Consider the following 21,409-nt stretch of genomic DNA (forward strand, 5'->3'; position numbering starts at 1 on the left):
TACTAATCATATAAAAGTTTTTTGTTTGATTTACAAACCCTGCTGAGTAGGATAATAAACTGGAAAGTGGGGCCATGGAGAAAAAGTGATACTAGTGGAAGGCTTAACAGTTTCAGGAGACATAGCTACATAGTCGGTCAAAGTAGTGAGAGACAGTTTACTATATTTCTACATAATATTGTGCTTTAATGAATCTTCATAATGATGAGTTTAGTCATCAAGCAAAGTTTAAGTCATAATCTCCCCTCTATTTAGGAGAACAGAAAAATATGTTCAAATCTAGAAAGATTTGTATTTGTAATAAAATGTTTAAAATTTTTAAAGAGCTTATATATATATATGTTGATATGCTACAGTTATTTGGCAAAATATCTCATTATCGTTTTTTAATGCTAGATAGAAGGGATCAAAGAAAATTACAAACCACAAGATGCTTAGGTGTTTTTTAGTTTATAAGAATTTTAAGAAAAAAAAATCTTTGTCCTGGTCATCTTTTTATTTCCAGCAGCTCCTAATAGTGAGTCTTATAATACATACTACATATTTATAGAATAAATGATACAGAAATATATATGTTAACAATAAAGAGATACTTCACTTCTCTTTCAAGAGAAGGCTTGAACAGCAAACCAGAAATTACAGATCTTTAAGAAAATGGTGTGCTGTCATAGTTATTGCCAGGGTGTCTGGTGTCATTTTTATAGAGACAGATTGGTGAGACCCAGTCTTTCAATGATGTTTTCTTTGTCTGTGAGAATTCAAAAACATGTCAACCTTGTTTAAATGGCATTGCGTAGTGTGCTGACTTTTTAATAACCTGGGCTGGTAATGATGTTTTGTTTGTTTTTGGACTATTTTTTTGTCCTGAATCAGTTCCTGGAGAGGATAGAATTGCTTGGAGTTCTGTTCAAGATAAGGTCAAGGATCTCATGTAGATCCTGGAGCCATTTCATCTTTTTTTTTTTTTAAAGTCATATAGCAATGCAGCTTCAATATGAGTTTTCTAGTTTTTCTCATGTTTTTCACTCTGGATGATCTAAAAGAGAAACTGAAGCATCAGAGCCTATGTAATGGGGTTGTAGTTCTCAAGCATGGAGAACAGGTGCTGGCATGATTCCCAGAGCATCATTCTTCTGAGGAAATAGAAGTCTATTTCACTTAGCCTGTCAAAGAGAAATAGCTGCCCTATTTAGCTTGCTTTTGGTTTGGAGATACAGTAAAATATTGTGAAATCCCTTTGTTATATATTGTATATAAATAATATTTTTTTTACACACACATAGTATTAGTTCCTGTGAGAAAAGGGGCTGCAAACTTGTGCGTCAAGAGCTGTTAGAATATGAAGTCTGCCATGTGTTTTCTTACGGGTAATGGCCAATGCAGTGCTATCCCAGCTTTCTACTTGTAATAGCTCAAGATATAAAAAGCAAAATGTCTGCAGCAGGTGTTTCTTTTCCTTTATAGGAAAATGAATCAGCTGTAGAATTTTGCTTTTGGTGACTTGAATGGAATGATTATATTTCTTAGGTTGGAAATTAAGCTATTTCTGTGTTATGCAGAAGCACACAACACGGAGTACCCAAGTGATTGGACTTCATGTTCTCGGGGTAAAATCACCGGCACAGGCCAGGTTTCAGGAGTATGGGCTAGTAGAGCAAGATAGATTGGTATTCAAATCCAGGCTTTGTCATTTATTAGCTTTCTCTTTTACAAAAGTTTTTAATCTTTCCAAACTACTTTATTTATAAAAAGGGCATATCTCATAAGATTGGGAGATTCATTGGAGGAAATGTAGTATTCCATCAAGCATATTCAATAGTTTAATAAACATTATTTCCCTTCCTTAAATTGCCCCCTCCTATCTTCCTTTCCATCATGATTCTTAATATTTTTATGAATTGATTGACCACATTGATGCAAGGATTAAAAATATAGAAAGGAAGTTTGTTTAGTAGAGTTGTATATGCCTTTCAGTAGTATTTGGAGGTTGTTACATAGCTACTGTTATGTTAAATCGTTTTTAAAGATTGCTTTGGTGAGTAGGAGAAATCTGTGCTTCTGGCCAATGAATTGTTGATCCCTCAATGACCACTTTTTAATGTCAAATAATAATATTATATAACTAGAAAATACAGGCTGATTTGTTGGAAAACTGAGATCCCTGCCAAGGCCACTTGCAAAGTTCTCCACTGGCATGGACGTCATTCTCTAAACGCCTAAGTGGCATGCCAGATAATATATAGCTGATTTTCCCATTCATTACATTGGAGTAGTGTGGATTTTCTATCAAACCAGATTTTTTTTTTCTACCAAATGAGATTTTTTCTTGAAGGATTGGTAATTTAAAAAGAGGGTTTATTTTAAATTGCAGAATTCACTTAGGCCATTGTAAAACTTTGCTTTTGTCCTCCAGCTTACTAAACTCTGATATGTAGTAGGTGGTTAACCTTTTTTCAGAAATACAACTCTTATTATTAGTGAAATCTCTTTTTATGGAAACTGTAAAATGTTTACAAGAGAAAATTAAGAAATCCAATTTCATAAAGTAATGTTCTGTTATTACTGCCAAAATCTGCAACTCAGTTATTTCTTAAATTGCGCCTTTTAGCTTGCTGGGAATATAAGAAAAATCCCCAAATCTGTCTTGGAAGTTAAAGTGCTTTAAAGTAGAATTTTAAATGTATTATTAAAAAAAGATAACTTTTACATATCTTACAGTTAAAACAGAGAAGAAGACGGTACAATTTAGTGATGATGTTCAGGTAGAGACAATAGAACCAGAGCCGGAACCAGCCTTTATTGATGAAGTAAGTGGTTTCCATGGTGATAGGAGTTAGTACTTTGTATTGAAATTTAAATGGTTTTGCTTTAAGAAAAAATTGATTACTTGAGTTTTTTTGTTGTAAAAATTTTTGTATTTTTTTTTAAAAATTCAAGCAATATAGACGATGCAGACTGTTTTCTGAAACTTCCTCTCCAGTCCTTTGTTTGCCGTGCCAGAGCCTCATTATTTTAAATTCCTGCTGAATATTCTGTAGAGTGGCCTTACCATGATTTATTTAATCTATTGTTGAATGCCTAGGTTGTTTACAGTTTTTACAGTGTTGTAGTGAGATTTTTTTTTTTTTGAACATCTATCTTTGTGTTTCTTTAGGGTAGATATTCAGGAGTGAAACTATTGAGTTGAAGGATTTGTGTGTTTTCCATGTTAATAGATACTGTCAAATTGTTGAGCAAAACAGGTTTTTACACTCCTATTCATATCATGCGAGAACTCCTGTTTCCCAGCATACTCAACAAGGATATTAAGATTGTTTGCACCTTACTGAGGAAGGGACACTCATTGACTATCTATTGAAACAAATAAATTACTGTTGTAAAAATAAAATTGTCATTAAATTACTTCTACATAAATCATTGCATGAAAGCAGTGCTAATATATTGAATATCATTGGAGATGATTCATGATTCCTCCTTGTATTGAACACTTTCTAGTATTTGAGGAAAAGCTTACGCTAATTTTATATTAAATGTCTTCATATGTCATTGTCACACCTGAAACAATGTATATTTTTAGTAATTATGCTAAAAAATATAATATCAACTTGGTGACACACCATACTTTTTGGAGCCACATAATGGTACCCAAATTGGTATTACTGGGATTTAAATTTGAGATTTCTTGAATTAAGTTAATCACTCCTATTTAGTTAAGTTTTATAGAAATATCTGCTGTTACTGCATATAAAGAAAAGATTAAAACTGGCTACCTTTTTCATCTTTAAGCGTGTTTATGAAAAAATAAAAAGTATGTTTGTGGTTGTCTTTTTCTACTCAAACTTATTACCATGTTTTAAAAATAATATTAACATAACTGTTGAGTTAATAATACATTAAATTATGCAACTAGAAAACCATTAAGGATTTTTCAAGTGTCACATTGTATAGATCAGGAGTTGGCAAACTCTTAGGCCAAATTTAGCCTGTTGCGTGTTTATTGGAACACAGATAAATTTGTTTATATATTGTTTGGCTGCTTTTGTGCTGCAGTGGAAGAATTGAGTAGTAGCAACAGAGATCATATGGCCTGCAAAGCCTGAAATATTTACTGGCGGGCCATTACAGAAAAAGTTTGCTTGGCCCTTGGTATGGATAATTTAAAGAGAATCTTTTCAGATCCTCAGTTACCATGGCATTCTTTCCTAAAATTGATCTGCCCAAGAACATTCTCTCCTACCATCTTTCGTTTTTACCCCCCTCCTCTCCCTTTTCAATTCTTCTCTCCAACTTTACGGAAGAAAGGCTTACCGCTTGCCCGTAGTGAAGATTACTGTGGTACATTGCCTCAGAGTATAAGAATTACCAGGGATGATTTCATATACTGGTTTTGGTATTAAGAAAGTAATGGCTCTAATGACTAGTTAACACAGCTGAGATGGTTCCATATTTTTTGTTTTTAAAAAATAGGACCAAAATGAATTTTCAGCTAGTAGATCATTAAAAATAATTTTTAATGACAGAACACTGTCATTCCATTCCATCTTTCAGAAGATACCAAAAGAACTTAATGAAATTGCTATAATAGCTTGATTATATGAACAAAATTTCTCCTCACTTTCAACTATAACAACAAAAAATAGGAATAGAACTGGTGCTGAATCCTGGCTCATTTTACTTTTCAAAACTTGAAATATAGTTAATGTTGTTTTGACCCTTTGTATATTAATAATAATAATTACCTTATACATATGAATGAATCTGACACTGAGAGTATTATCAGTTTACATACTTTTAGTGCAAAGAAATCCCATATGGTCATCAGTAGAAAACTTTCAAGTATATTAGGATAAAATTTTGGAGGGGAAATTGAGTAGAAATATGATAAGTTCAAGGAGAAAAACAATTTGAAATACATGACAGAGACTGTTGTTTGAATGGTAATGGTGAGTGCAGATTGCTATGGTGTTTAAATTCCTTTGGCTATATTTAAAGGAATTTTTGACTATTTTATTTTAAAATGTCAACACTTAATGTCCTGGGAATCTTATCCTTTGTAACATTTTAAGCGTATAAGAAATGAGATGTTACCTTTGAAATATGTGAAGGGGTTTATGGGCTTTTAGCAATCTTTTATGGGAGGCAGAAACAAAATTTGAAGAGCGAAACAGACTGTGGAAGACTGTGCTAAGGGCGAGGAATCCACCTGGGCTAGGAGAAGTGATGTTTGGCTGATTGCATTATATAAGAAAATGCTGGCCAGGCGCAGTGGCTCTCGCCTGTAATCCCAGCACTTTGGGAGGCCGAGGTGGGCGGATCACGAGGTCAGGACATCGAGACCATCCTGGCCAACATGGTGAAACCCCATCTCTACTAAAAATACAAAGATTCGCTGGACGTGGTGGTGCGCGCTTGTAATCCTAGCTACTTGGGGAGGCTGAGGCAGGAGAATCGCTTGAATCTGGGAGGCGGAAGGTCGTAGGGAGCCAAGATCATGCCACTGCACTCCAGCCTGGGAGACAGAGTAAGACTCCATCTCAAAAAAAAAAAAAAAAAAGAAAATACTTGCAGAAGCAGACTAATCAACTATCTAGAAACCCTACTTCTTTGACACTAAATAATTTTAAATATTGTGTAGTGTTCTGTAAGCAAACAAAACGGAAACCATCTGTGTGTTAATGGACTCTCACTTTCATTTGACCTTTTTTTGTGTGTGGTAGGCAAACTTTCTTGACATGTGCTTTTGTTTTTTAAGACTGCTTAAAATGAAAATTGTGAATAATTTACATTGAAAATTGGTATCCATTTCAAAAAAACAGAATTATTTTGACTTGGGAAGAGTTTTTTTTTTTTAGCATACTTATGTCACTTTCACTCTCTGATGGTTAATTCGTTTCTCAAGCTATTTTCCTTTTACACAGAGCATAGTTTTTAAATTTTAAATAATTACTTTGCTTAGAATTAGTAGTCTTTATTTGCCCTGTGTACCTATATATAGTAGCATAACCATGTAAAAACCATGCATGGAGAAAGGTTTGTAATTATTTTAGTAGTAGTCATGGTAAAGTAGATCTGTTTGGATTTTTTAAAAAACATAAATACATATATACTTATATATCCTATAGATGTGTGTATGTAATAATGGTTTCATTCATTCCATTGGTCTGTACAACAATAGATCTGTGTCACTGGTTTGAGGTACCTTCCAGCCTCTCCCAAATAGGAAAGTAGAGAAACCACTAGTCTTCCTCCTTCCTTTTATGACCAACTGAAACACTGGTAGAAAGAAAATGTGGAATAAACCCTAAGAGTCCCACTTAGAAGAGCAGCTGTGATACAGCTGAGCTCTGCCTTACTGAAACAGCTGCTGTATTCACCATGGGCAAGAAGGAATGACAAGTTGTTAGTCATAAGCAATGCCATCTTGAGATGGATAGTACACTTGTTGGCATGGCTAAGCTAAAGCTGCTCCGAAACAAAGCAAAATCCTCTAGCATGACATAAGAGGTGGAAGAACTCACGCATTGTAAGTTTAAATGTGGCTTGATTTCTTCTCGCTTAAGAGAATCTCTGTTAGCAGTTGGTTGGTTGGTTTATTTATTTATTTAAACAGGGTCTTGCACTGTTGTCCAGACTGAAGTGCAGTGGTGAGATCATAGCTCACTGCAGCCTTGACCTCCTGGGCTCAAGTGATTCTCCCACCTCAGCCTCCTGAGCAGTTTCAAAAATATATAGGAAGCACTTTCAAGGCTCTGACTTCGTGCAATACTAGAGAGAATAAATACATGGGACACTGAAAACATAAAAGCAAAATTGGAGTCTCCATAACTAGGAATTTCAAAAGTTTGTCTAGTTGATAATAAAGTGAAAACATAAAGTTGCCTAAAGGTTGGTAGCTTTTTATATTAAGTACTTAATTCCTGTAGGATAAAATGGACCAGTTGCTACAGATGCTGCAAAGTACAGACCCCAGTGATGATCAGCCAGACCTACCAGAGCTGCTTCATCTTGAAGGTAAAACTTTTCTATTTACCTTGCAAATAAAGAGTAGTTAGAGGTTAATAACTGGTGTCCTGTTAAAGAATGGGTTTTGAGGATAATATTAAAAATGGAACATTTCTCACTTCTCCTTGACCCAGGCTCACTCTCATATGCAGTTGAAACCTTGGGTAGAATTTGAATTCTTATAATTTTCTATCCAAACTAAGTGTTCTGTTCAACATTTTAGAATCTGGTAAAATGAAAAATGGCACTTTAAGATTTTGAGATTAATATTTTAGATTAAGTTGTCACCATTATACTTTAAGAAAATCAATTTTGGGTTCTGTAGACTAAGGTTAAAGAATGTATATTTTTATTACTCCAAATTAAATCTTTTATTCCTTAAATTATACAAATATCTATCAAAGGTTCACATTTTTTTTTCTTGTACTTTCTTATATTTCTTCACATCTTGTCATTTTAGCAATGTGTCACCAGATGGGACCTCTCATTGATGAAAAGCTGGAAGATATTGATAGGTAAAAGAACATGGGTGCATTTATGTTGTGTACCTTCTTTCCTGAAGCTATCACTGTACTGCAAAGTGGGCTATAACTGCCTTTTAAAAAAAAAAAAAAAAAAGAAATATTGTGGAGGAACCAACTCTCATTCACGTGTCTTGTGCTAGATGTGGAGAATTAGACTCATTTGTCCTTTTTTTTAAAGTGAGGATTTGATCGACTTTTGCAATATAGTCAAAAGGACCAGCATAGATAGGTCGTTTTAAAAACAAGGGCTAGCTGCGTAATTCTCTTTGCTGAAGTGGCATTACCAGAGCTCACAAATGACCCATATGTTAGTAACTAGGGAAACCAAGATATTTCTGGTACAGTCAGGTACGATAAGCCGGAGTTCCCTCAGCACAGCACGTAAACCTTAAACAGTTTGGGTTGCTTCAGGGCTAAAATGCAGGATATTTTTGTTATAAGTGAAATTTTTAATAATGTCTACTAGTACTACTTTTTGCTATTTTTGATATTTTGATGTATCATTATTTAGAGCATTATATCATTTTAGTAACAGCTATGCTTCAAATTATTGTGTCATGTTTCAGAAAACATTCAGAACTCTCAGAACTTAATGTGAAAGTGATGGAGGCCCTTTCCTTATATACCAAGTTAATGAACGAAGATCCGATGTATTCCATGTATGCAAAGTTACAGAATCAGCCATATTATATGCAGTCGTCTGGTGTTTCTGGTTCTCAGGTAAGCTTTTAGAAGCCCATGTTGTTTTAAATTCTCAAATGCACAGTGAGGTGTGGTAGCTCACGCCTGTAATCTCAGCAATTTGGGAGGCCAAGGCAAGAGGATTGCTTGAGACCAGGAGTTTAAGACCAGCCTGGGCAACATAGTGAGACCCTGTCTCTACCAAAAAAAAAAAAAAAAATGAGCCAGGCTGGGGCATGTTCCTTGGTCCCTGCTCTCGAAAAGCTGAGGTGGGAGGATAGCTTGAGCCCAGAAGGTCGAGGCTGCAGTGAGCCGTGTTCGCACCACTGCAGTCTAGCCTGGGCAACAGCGACACCCTGTCTCTAAAATAAATAAATAAATAAATAAATTCTCAAATGCATTTGAGATTATTTGGAATAGCTGTTTGAAACTTTCTAAAACTAATGTTTAAAATTAAAATAAAGTTTAACAGAATTTTTTTACTTGGCAATTACAGTATATAATATACTAATTATGCTAATAGATTTTTTTTGTTGCTGTTGTTTAAAGGAAATAGCTTTTATATAGGGGTATGCAGCAGAATCAGCCATCACACTTTTGAAAAAAATTACAGATATATCCGTCCCACTCCAGACCTATTGAATCAGAATCCTCAGGGTTGAGGCCCTTTTTTTTTTTTTTTTTTTTTTTTTTTTTGAGGTGGAGTCTCACTCTGTCACCCAGGCTGGAGTGCAGTGCTGCAATCTCAGCTCACTGCAAGCTCCGCCTTCCAGGTTCTCGCCATTCTCCTGCCTCAGCCTCCCGAGTAGCTGGGACTACAGGCGCCCGTCACCACGCCGGGCTAATTTTTTTGTATTTTTAGTAGAGACGGGGTTTCACCGTGTTAGCCAGGATGGCCTTGATCTCCTGACCTCGTGATCCACCCGCCTCGGCCTCCCAAAGTGCTGGGATTCCAGGTGTGAGCCATCGCGCCCGGCCGGGGCCCATATTTTTAAAGCTTCGTATGTAATTATGTACTTAAGAACCTTAGTTCTTCATCAGGTTGTGTACACTCAATATGTATAGCCTTTTGCAGGTCAGACATTTCTCAATAAAGTAGTTTCGTAAAAAACACAAAGTGCTTTAGAGCTAAGAAAACTCTCTTAAATATCTAATGAACTTCTAGTTATCCTTAAAAGGAAAACTTAAATGCAGTGAAAAAAAAATGAGGTAAAAACCTGTTTTTATTATTACAAACCAACAAAATATATTTCCATAATTTAAAAACTACTTTAATCTGGAATTTTCCCTCCTTTACATGAGAATGCATGCAATGCAGTGTAGAGCCCTTTGCTTCCTTTTCACCCCAAGCAACTATTTCAAGGACCCCCTTTTCACAAACTCATCACGGTGAGGTGAGGTTATAGGGAATAACTAGCCAGATACTGGCCGGGTGCGGTGGCTCATACCTGTAATCCCAGCACGTTGGGAGGCCGAGGCGGGTGGATCACGAGGTCAGGAGATGGAGACCATCCTGGCTAACATGGTGAAACCCTGTCTCTGCTCAAAATACAAAAAAATTAGCCTGGCGTGGTGGTGGGTGCCTATAGTCCCAGCTACTTGGGAGGCTGAGGCAGGAGAATGGCGTGAACCCGGGAGGCGGAGGTTGCAGTGAGCCGAGATCGTGCCATTGCACTCCAGCCTGGGCAACAGAGCAAGACTCCATCTCAAAAAATAATAATAATAAATAAAAACAAAACTAGCCAGATACTCCATTTTTTCCATGTAAAGTGGGCACGGACTGTGTTCAGATTAACGTTTACCAGAATGAGGGGCCAGCACCCTGTAGATGAACAGCTAGGCCCAAGAAACTTGGGGCTAGAGGGCACCTGCTTTAGAGTCTTGATCACCAGTTTGAGACAAGGAAGCAAAAAACCTTCATGTTCAATTTTCGAAGAATGACAAAATACAGTTAGGAGGACTGGTATAGCTGTGTTTATAATGAAGACCCTTTGGATCCCTGTGTGGGTCTGTCGTTTAACAGAAGTGCTAAATGGAAGGATCTAATGAATACTGCAGAAAATTAGGACATTATATGTTTTCGACTTTGGGTAGTTAAGACTTCAATCTCTTTAGATTAAAAAAATGCATTTTTAAATACAGAAGTAGACAAATCCAGCCTGTTGCCTGTTTTTTTTTTTTTTTTTAATAAACTTTTTTTTGAGACGGAGTCTTGCTCTGTCGCCCAGGCTGGAGTGCAGTGGCGCGATCTCAGCTCACTGCCAGCTCCGCCTCCTGGGTTCAGGCCATTCTCCTGCCTCAGCCTCCCGAGTAGCTGGGACTGCAGGCGCCCGCCACCACGCCCGGCTAATTTTTTGTATTTTTAGTAGAGACGGGGTTTCACTGTGTTAGCCAAGATGGTCTCAATCTCCTGACCTCGTGATCTGCCTGCCTCGGCCTCCCAAAGTGCTGGGATTACAGGCATGAGCCACCATGCCCGGCGGCTTTAAATAAACTTTTATCAGAACACAGCCACTCTGATTTACTGACAGAGCCGAGTAGTTGTGTCAGAGACTACATGGTCCACAAAACTTAAAATATTTACGTCAGGCCCTTTACAAAAACGTTTGCTGACCCCTGCTTTAGAAAGTTAGCTTGCTCTATTGTTCAGTAAACTGCAGTTTAGGAAATGTGACTTGTATCCGTTGCAGTCTACGGCTACAAAACAATGAGTTCAAATACACTTTCTAAATATCCTTTGGGATTCCTTAAAAAATACCAACATGCAGAATATTAAAATATATTTAATGTAAAGGGAGATTAGTATAAAGTTTCAGGATAAGTTTCTTTAATGCTTCAGTATGGAGATAACATGAGTTTAGCATATGTTTAACTAAAAATGAAAACCATCAACAGCCTATTTCATTGAAAAGCGTTTTTCAAAATGCCTGTTGACAGAAATAACTTTGAAAAAAGGATTCCACAGTGGTGATTTTTCTTGTTTTTGTAACTGAATACCTCTACAGAGAAAGTTCAGTATGCTTATTAAAATTTTAGAATTGAATATGATTTCTCTTTAACCATCCCAGGTGTATGCAGGGCCCCCTCCAAGTGGTGCCTACCTGGTTGCAGGGAACGCGCAGATGAGCCACCTCCAGAGCTACAGTCTTCCCCCGGAGCAGCTGTCTTCTCTCAGCCAGGCGGTGGTCCCGCCATCCGCAAACCCAGCCCTTCCTAGTCAGCAGACTCAGGCCGCTTACCCAAAGTAATTTTACTATTGATTCTTGTTTGGAGTTAGTGCTGTTACAGCTGTTTAAGTGCCCCCAGTTATCTATAACTATAAAATCCGGCTAATAAATATCTGTGGTCAGCGTCATGCGGCCGCCCCATTCGTGCTAATGAGTGGTGGAGCCTCTGTGGTATTCCAGTACCAGCCAGCAAGCCGGTCCTCTGCTCCCGACTCGCTCAACTCATGTAATCTGGTTTCAGCCTTATATTTTTAATACTACTATAACCATAAGTTTTTATTGTTGTTTTTATTTGCATCTATGATATTTGATAATGTCTTTAATGAAATTTATGTTTAGTGACTATAATTTGTCATTTTCCCACATATTTTGTATAAAATCTAAATTCCGTTATTTTAAAATATATAGTTCTGAGCTGTCTCTTTAAGACAAATATTTTCTTATTTTTGCCCTGTTTTGGAATTTAGTTTATATTAGAGCAAGGTACCCCATTTGAAACAAGAAGATAATAAGAAGGTAAGCACCCTTGTTTCTCAGGAGGCAGATGGCTGAATATGTGATGACAGAGGCCCATTTACTTTGCCATTTACTTACAGTGCTCTCTGTCATGTAGTTAAATGATTATTGTGTGCTTTTTCTGCTTTAATGGGACTCTAAGCTGAAATCTTTTTCTTGAAGCAAATAAAGGATAGGCTTTTAAGAGTTTACCAACGTGTATTCTAGAAGTTACGACATTCTAGCTGGCAACAGAAGTTTCTAGGTAGCACAGGCACAACTTTTAGAAACCTTTCCAGCAGTGTTAGGATTGCCCAGGAATGCTCCTGCACTGCCCTCTCTTGCACTACTCATCCTCAAAGAGTTACGTGTTAGAGATGCTTGGGGATTTTCAAGCATTATTCGGTTGTCAGATCTAGTATCCCGAAGTGACCTTAAGGGGGATGATGGCAAGGCCCACATGTCAGAAAACAGGGCATTCCCTAGTGGGTTCTGTATCTTAGAAAAAAGTGTTAAGTGTAGCTTGCAGTCTTGCAGGATTTTTTTTTAAGTTGAAATCTGGTGGAAATGAATACCCTTATGGAAAATAAACAGCTGTTCTTAGAGTAGTATGTTGCTTTACAACTAGATACAAAGTGGCTAGAAGGTAGGAATTGTTGAGAAGACACTAGGGTTCCTGACTTAATAGGACCCTGCAGCTATTTTAATATTAGCCGGAACTGCCACTTTTCCCCTGCTAGTCCTCTGTTTGACTATGTCACATGCTGCTCTACCTTCCTTGTTACTAGAGATTACTTGAGACTCATTCTTCAAGGTCGGGGCCTTGGGAAATTATCCTTGTGAATGAGATAACCTGTTGGTAGGTGCTTTAACAGTGAAGTTCTGTAGCGCTGTGGTACCCTGCTGCTGTTCTCTGTGTGTGACTCTGCTTCTGCATTCGGGATGTGAAATCCCTGGCATAGGCCAAACCCTGCCCGTAGAGTGTAGCTATTAATGTCACCTTTCAAGGAACACATGTTTATTTCAACAGGTGTCTTTTGAAGAACATTTTCTTGAAATATTTAGCCCTCTCGTCCTGGCTCATTCCTGCATATTCTTTAGTTGTTAGCTTAGCTGCATTTTTACTGGGACATCTTCCTTGCTTTTCCACCTCTCAGCACTGTTCCTCCTGTGTGCTGTCAGAGGACTGTGTGTGTACTTCTGTTTCCTGGCTGGTAGTTGCCCTTTTACTTGTTTGTATCCCCACTGAAGACAGTATCTTGAGAGCTGGCACTGTCTCTTTCACGTCTATAGCCATCCTATGTAGCACACAGTTTTACAGTGGCTAGGAACTCAGTAAATATTTTATGAATACATGTTTTAGTGTTAATGACAATTTCAAGTGCTATATTAGACCAGTTAGGTGTATTTTTAAAAAATTCCTTGCAAAGGCTTCACAAAGGCTTAGAGGCCATTTAAATATCTATATATAAAGGTACAATATGTAATATCTGTTTATCAATATATAAAAACAGATGTGTGTTTGTGTGTTTCAACGGGGAAATGAGGAATTGCTGGTAGAGCAAATGTAGGATGAGGAAATTGGAAGGAGCGAGGGCCAGGGTTAGAAGTTTCCTTACTAGAGGCGTCCTGCGTATTTGACTCGAGCTTTCTAGCAGCAAATCAAGGTCAGTGAGGATTGTTGTTGTTTTTGGTAGGCAGGTTTTTTAGCACTCCTCAGTTTATATATATCTGAGAGGCTATCTCTTGTTACATAAAATTTTGGTGTTAAAGCTCACCGTTTTTCAGACTTCTGTCATCCTAGGACAGTCTTATTGTTAGTTGGGGAAGGTGTCACTGATGACGGTTTTCTAAAGCTACCTGTAGTGATGGTAGTATTATAAGGTGATAATAAGTGACAATTACTGTTAGTATTTTGAGATCACTGAAGCTTATGTATTTATTTGTCTCTGATTTTAGTTTACTACTGTCAGCATGTGCCAGGCACTGTGTTAGACATCTGAGAGTCTTCTTTAGCTTCAAGGTGCTTACTGAGTAGTAGGGGCAAACACATAAAAAACATATAATTTTATACAACATGATTTATAAATAAAGAAAGATATATGCCTTATACCTTAGGAGCCTCAGGGTTTGAGGAAGTTTTCCAAGAGGGTTATTCTTAGCCAGTAGAAAAAAAGTGAGGAAGATGTTCTGTCACGTCAGAGATGTGGTAGCCTGGAATGGCATGGTACCCATGGAGTGAGCAAAGATGGGAGGTGTGAAAGGCGTGGTACGTATCGGCATTCCAGCAGCACACTTACCAAGGGTTGAAAGTGTGTAGGGGAGCAGCGAGAGACATACTTGAAGACACTGCCAAGGTGGAAGAATGCTTGTTCTGGATACCATCTTAGGGATAATGAAAAAGTTCAGAAAGGGCTTTAAATGGCAGTAGTGTAGATGGATTCATAGGGGCAAGATTAGAAGCTGGGAGACCACGGATATTAGGCAAGAAATTATGAGTATTTGTTGGCAAGATGCAGTGCTATTAATTGGAAAGAGTTATTTAGGAGATTAGCAAATAATTACACATTGGGTGACATGGTTGGGAGACAGCGCAGTGCAGAGATAAGAGAAAGAAGTATTGGTGAATTGCACGGTTTTGCCCCATGCAACTGGGTGGATGGTGGAACTGTAAATTGAGAATGATTACAATAATGCTAACATTTAAGGGGTATTTAGTATGTTCCAAGCACTGTGCTGTATGCTTTACACAAAGTAACTTATTCCTCATAATAACCTGTGAAGTCGGTAAACTATTACCCCCATTTTATAGATGGGGAAGCTGAGACCTGGAGACAGAACCGAAGTCCCACTTAGCTAAGATTCTAAACCAGATGTTCTGACTCCAGAACCCAGCACATAGACTCTATTATGGCAGTATTATAGCCCATACCATTGTCAATAATAGTATGAAATTTGACATCTCCTAATCAACTTTATATCTCACACATATGGAGTGATGACAAATAATGCCTTAGGTCACCACATTAGTTGGAGAAATGTAGCATTAAATTACCATCTCTTATAATAAATTACCATGAAGTAATGAATTTGTGCCAAGTACAAGAGCATTGAATTTCCCAACAAAAGATTTATAAATAACAATTGGAGGAAAGTTTAGAAATAGGCAGTATTTTGAAAATTTGGCAGTTGCTTTTTATATCGCTTGTTTTACATTTTTAATACAAATGTAGGGGGAATTCTCAGCATCTTAGTACTTCTCTTCACATAGCTAACCTAGTGTCTTACAGTGGAAACGCATGTATTCCGTTGGAAACAGGAAGACAGGAAGTAGAGGCAGTGGATAAAGACAACCCTTTGAAGAATTTTTTTCTTTCTTTTTCTAATGGGAGCAGTGCACAAGTGCAGGGACTTGAGATGGGAGTACTGGCAGCGGAGCGGTGGGAGCGGGAGGGAAGCTCAGTACGTGAGGGGTGCAGCTGCAGAGAGTTGATCAGTGTGGTATTGGAGCGTGTGCTTCCGTATTTTCAAGGAAATAAGAGAAATGAGGTTATGAGGCCTTCCCTTCCACTAGTCCTTTGGGACCATTCTTGTCAAGGACCCTGGTGATGCCCATATTGCTAGACTCCCGGTCAGTTCACCATTCTCCTCCTCCTCCATTTGACAGTTCGTGATTCCCTCCTCTTTTCTGAAATGCTTTCTTCACTTGCCGGTGACCGTTCTCTTTTCCCTTCTGCCTCACCGCCACTTCTTCTCAGCCTCATTTGCCTCTTGCCTCTTTATCTTCTGGACTTCAAGGTCCAGTGCACAGTAGATGGACTGCCTTTTTCTCTGTTTGCAGCAGCTCCCCAGGGGACCTCATGCAGCCCGGTGATTCTGAATGCCGTGGATCTGCCGAGGATTCCCAGATGCGTATTTCTCCTCTGCACTTCCCCACTGGACAGCAGGCTTGAATAGCTGACTGCCTATGCAGGACAACAGGCTTGAATAGCTGACTGCCTATGCATTCTCTTTGCTTGCCAGTTTTTTGGACATCAAACTTGACAGATCCAAGATTATTACTTTGATCTTCCCCACACCCCTCCCACCGCCGAGTCTACTATGGTCCCATCATAGTATTCTGAAAATCAGTGAATGGCCACTCTACCAGTTATTTCTACCAGTTTTTAGGTTCTAAACCTCAGGCATTCTGGACTCTTCTGTTCATTGTCATATTTTGAAGGCATTATCTTCAAAATCTATCTAGACTCTGACCCTTTCTCCCATCTCCACCATTACTGCCATGGCTCTGCTGCCGATCGGCTCTCTCCTGGTGGATCGTAATAACCTGCAGTCAGCTTTCCTGGTCCAGAGGGAGCCCGTTAAACCCTGTGGAATCTTATCACGCTTCTGCTCAGAACGAGCCAGTGTCTTTCTGTCTCACTCAGAGTGTAAGCCACAGTCCTTATTATGGCCATCAGGTGCTGTGTGTTCTCCAGCCCCCTCCCCACCACCGCAGTCCTGCCGGTGATCTTAACTGCTCTCCCCTCGGCACCCCCTGCGGCCCCCTCCGCCGCAGCACTCGTGGCCTGCTGTTCCTTGAACATGCTTGGTGTTTTCTCTCCTCAAAGGCTTCTTTCTGTTTGCCTGAAATGTACTTTCCTAGGGAATCTATCTGGCTCACTCGCTTACTTTTTCCACATCTTTGCTTAAGTATTGCCTTATTGGAGAGGCACCCTACCATGAACTAGAATCCCTTGCCCCAGCTGCTCTTGGTCCTCCGTATTGGGCTTTGTTTTTCTTCTTACCAGTTAGAACCACTTGACACACGATACATGTGTTTGTTACCCTTTTCTACCACTAGAACAGACGCTCCATGGTGGTATAGACTTACTTCCGCAACACGCCCCCCAACTTTTTTTACACAATGGTTAAATAACACACATATTTTTAATGCAATGCCTGATATCACAATGCCTAAAATAACAATGTTTGGCACATTATAGCTGTTTAGTAAAAGGTTATTAAATGAATTGACTATATGAATGAATGCTTAGTAAATAGCTTTTCCATTTATCTGTAGTTGCTCTATAAATCAGTATTGATCTAATTGAGTGTTTTTCTTCCTCCACAGTACAATGGTCAGTTCCGTTCAAGGAAACACGTATCCCAGCCAGGCACCAGTATATAGTCCTCCTCCTGCCGCTACTGCTGCTGCTGCAACTGCCGATGTCACTCTGTACCAGAATGCAGGACCTAATATGCCCCAGGTGCCAAACTATAACTTAACATCATCAACTCTGCCTCAGCCCGGAGGCAGCCAACAGCCACCTCAGCCACAGCAACCATATTCTCAGAAGGCTCTGCTATAGGACCCGGTGTTCCTCTTGGTGGCAGATACCTGCTAAATGCCACTGACAATGTTATGAGATTCATTACTATCTTAAGATGTGTTTATCCTCAGCTTATAGGAATCTCTCCAGGTCAACAAGTTCAAATATTCAAGAAGGTAGAACTCTTCTCAATTTACACTGACTTTTTAGAGGTTCTTCCCCCCTCCGCCCCCCCAGAGGAATGAAACTACTTACAACATTTAATTCCTTTCATAATATGAAAGAATTGATACAAGGCTATTTGTCTTGTAAACCTGGTCTGCAGAAAGTCAAACTTACAAAAACTGTTGTGACAAATGTTATGTACATATATTGATATGTAACTGCATTAGTGGCCATTTCGAATCACAGTGGTGATCATGTGAATATATTTAACACTGTGTTAAATTAATTTACGTTGCTATTTTATTTTAATCATAAACAACTACCATATTTCTTAATGTTTTGTGTAAATTTAAGGTAATTATACTATCCTTTTAAACTGCAAGAAAACAAAGTTGTTAGCGTATTTACATGACGGCGCATTATGTTGTCGTGTGTTTCAGTTTCACATTAAACTGAACCTTTTACTAATTGTGAGCTAAAGATATATATATATGTGTGTGTGTATATATATATATATATATATCTACATGTCTTTCTGTAGCCTCTGCATACTACTAGCTGTCATCACACCAGCGTACAGTAGCTAAATTTTTGGTGCAATTATAGCAAATGATAATGTTCCCTTTTGAACTTTTACATTTTGGCATGACATTTCAGAGTATTGTGGGACCATGAGACAAAATTAAGTACGATCACATTCTTTATTTCTTATTTTTAAAGAAATGATGTTGGTTTACCTTTTCCTAGTTGAAGACAGTAATTAGGTTTCTAAGCTGTATACTGTGTTTATTGGTGGCAGTGACACCAAAGATAGAGGCAGTGGATAGAAATTTTTAAACTGGAAAGAAAACCTGAATTACACTACATTTTCGAAGTCTCTTGTAATTATTTGGGATATCAACAAAATTTGATTCGTCTGTCTAATCCCTTGCTAGTCTTTTAAATATGTCTTTAACACATTGTATCCTTTAATTCTTCATTAAAATGGAAATAAGTAGATGTTTCAAAGTAATCTATATTCCTGGCTTTGCTTAACGTTTATATATTTATTGTTTTCTTTCAAACTGGATTTTTGGGTTGCTCTTTCTGGCCTTTTAAAATTCTAATGGAATTATTTTGGCTTCTTACTTGGGAATATTTTCAAATGAATGCTTTTCTTTTAATTCATGCGAAAAATGTTTTCCACTGACATTGTAATCTTAAATATTTACGATTTCCCTGGTTGGGCTATACTATTATTTTAGCACTATTTAAACAACTGAAAAGTTGAGTTGAACATCATATTTAATGAATTGATGTAACAGGTTTCATACTATAAATGAAAATTTCATTTTTATTTTCTAAGACTGTTGTAATCAGGTAGCTTGTTTATTTTCTTTTTGAGAGAAGATTAAATCTTTAGCCAGTAATCTTAAGGGTGACTAATGTCACAGACTCAGATTTAAAGCACCGTAGTTTTAAATCTGAGCCTGTGAAATTAGTCACCTGTAAGATTACTTAAGGGTAACTTAAGTGTTTCGCTCAAGTGTTGTGTTCTGATTTCCTGTGTTTAAAATATGTTGCCCTGCCCTGAAGTTAAATTTCACATTTTAAATACTATAAGTTAGTTTTTGATAAATATCCATCAGATTATAATCTTTTCCACTCCAATTTGAGTATTATGGTTTAACTGATATACTTTTCCGCAATTTTTCTTTGTCTTTTGATAAATTCCTGTTTACCAATGTTAAATGTATCATTTTCCCATTTTAATTTTGATGTCTTTCATGCTGAAAATCAATGACATAGTCTCTACTATGATTTTTGCCCTATAAAAGTCAAGTAACAGTGAATAGAAAAAACTACCCTTATTACAACCCATATACATTTTTCTTTACCTTTTACATTACTAGCCTTATAAAGGTTTAAATGATGAGTACTTTAAAACTGTTACTGTATGATTTTATGCCTTCCCATTATTAAAAATGAAAATACCAGGGGGAAAAACTCCAATGAAAGTGAAGCACTGGCTTGTCTTTCAAATGACATGACGAGGGTAGAAATAGGAGGGGGCCAGTTAGGATCATGAATGACTTTAAGTTCTGAAACCTGCAGGTCTTGCACTTTCAAGAAATCTTTCATTAATAGCTGTCCTTATTTTGAAGGAATAGAATAATTTATAAAATGAACGAGCTGTAACATAGGCTGGACGCAGTGGGTCACACCTGTAATCCCAGCACTTTGGGAGGCCGTGGCGGGCGGATCATCTGAGGTCAGGAGTTCGAGACCAGTCTGACCAACATGGTGAAACCCCGTCTTTACAAAACTACAAAAATTAGCTGGGCGTGGTGGCAGGCACCTGTAATCCCAGCTACTCAGGAGGCTGAGGCGAGAGAATTGCTTGAACCTGGGAGACAGAGGTTGCAGTGAGACGAGATCACGCCACTGCATTCCAGCCTGGGAGACAGAGTGAGAAATAAATAACTGTAATGTAAACTGCTGTGAAGCAAATTCTATTTCTCTTTTTTTAAAAAATAAAATTTGAGGTTGGTTTTCCGTAAAATAGTGACACGTAAATGGAAAAAATCTAATCCAGTTACGATCTAGCATATATAGCCAACAGGCCCATGGCCTGTGATGTTATACCAGTGCCCTGAACCTGTAAGAGGATTTCTAATGCTTACCTAATGTGACTTTACAGCCTCTTCTAACTCCGTCTTTCTCCTTCACTGTTACCTATCTTCCCTATGCAGCGAGGGAACTTTTTATGTGCCTAAGATTCCTTTTTTCATGTACTTCTGGTGCTTTGTTTCTATACCTCATAGTTTTTGTATTTAAAATGCTTAATAGACCAGTGTCTTTTTTCTCTGATACATACAGCTTTCCTGTGTGATATGTATAATTCAGTTTGAAGACATCTTTTTTCCAAAGCTTCAAGTTGATGTGAGACAAATTAGCACCCTACACGATAAACTATGCAACTATAAAAATTATGGAAATTGCCCATGCCTATGTCCTGAATGGTAATGCCTAGGTTTTCTTCTAGGGTTCTTATGGTTTTAGGTCTAACGTTTAAGTCTTTAATCCATCTTGAATTAATTTTTGTATAAGGTGTAAGGAAGGGATCCAGTTTCAGCTTTCTACATATGGCTAGCCAGTTTTCCCAGCACCATTTATTAAATAGGGAATCCTTTCCCCATTGCTGTTTTTCTCAGGTTTGTCAAAGATCAGATAGTTGTAGATATGTGACGTTATTTCTGAGAGCTCTGTTCTGTTCCATTGATCTCTATCTCTGTTTTGGTACCAGTACCATGCTGCTTTGGTTACTGTAGCCTTGTAGTATAGTTTGAAGTCAGGTAGCGTGATGCCTCCAGCTTTGTTCTTTTGGCTTAGGATTGACTTGGCGATGCGGGCTCTTTTTTTGTTCCATATAAACTTTAAAGTAGTTTTTTCCAATTCTGTGAAGAAAGTCATTGGTAGCTTGATGGGGATGGCATTGAATCTATAAATTACCTTGGGCAGTATGGCCATTTTCACGATATCGATTCTTCCTACCCATGAGCTTGGAATGTTCTTCCATTTCTTTGTATCCTCTTTTATTTCATTGAGCAGTGGTTTATAGTTCTCCTTGAAGAGGTCCTTCACATCCTTTGTAAGTTGGATTCCTAGGTATTTTATTCTCTTTGAAGCAGTTGTGAATGGGAGTTCACTCATGATTTGGCTCTCTGTTTGTCTGTTATTGGTGTATAAGAATGCTTGTGATTTTTGTACACTGATTTTGCATCCTGAGACTTTGCTGAAGTTGCTTATCAGCTGAAGGAGATTTTGGGCTGAGACAATGGGGTTTTCTACATATACAATCATGTCATCTGCAAACAGGGACAATTTGACTTCTTCTTTTCCTAATTGGATACCCTTTATTTCCTTCTCCTGCCTAATTGCCCTGGCCAGAACTTCCAACACTATGTTGAATAGGAGTGATGAGAGAGGGCATCCCTGTCTTGTGCCAGTTTTCAAAGGGAAT

General features: G+C 37.9%; 1 protein-coding gene across 4 annotated transcripts in view; it reads left to right on the forward strand.

Annotated features, from left to right (window-relative positions):
• STAM (signal transducing adaptor molecule) overlaps nt 1-18,418 on the forward strand; it is a 72,441-nt gene extending 54,023 nt beyond the window's left edge. For all 4 annotated transcript variants that reach the window (XM_019035442.4, XM_063709919.1, XM_055352245.1 and 1 more), the window contains 6 exons: nt 2,719-2,807; nt 6,924-7,011; nt 7,463-7,517; nt 8,093-8,246; nt 11,276-11,451; nt 17,043-18,418. In XM_019035442.4, coding sequence (XP_018890987.1) covers nt 2,719-2,807; nt 6,924-7,011; nt 7,463-7,517; nt 8,093-8,246; nt 11,276-11,451; nt 17,043-17,280 — 800 coding nt within the window. In that variant the 3' untranslated portion in view covers nt 17,281-18,418. The remainder of the gene's footprint in view (nt 1-2,718; nt 2,808-6,923; nt 7,012-7,462; nt 7,518-8,092; nt 8,247-11,275; nt 11,452-17,042) is intronic.
• Nucleotides 18,419-21,409: the final 2,991 nt, after the last annotated feature.

Source organism: Gorilla gorilla, chromosome 8 (genome assembly GCF_029281585.2).
Source record: "Gorilla gorilla gorilla isolate KB3781 chromosome 8, NHGRI_mGorGor1-v2.1_pri, whole genome shotgun sequence".
Classification (NCBI taxonomy): Eukaryota; Metazoa; Chordata; class Mammalia; order Primates; family Hominidae; genus Gorilla; species Gorilla gorilla.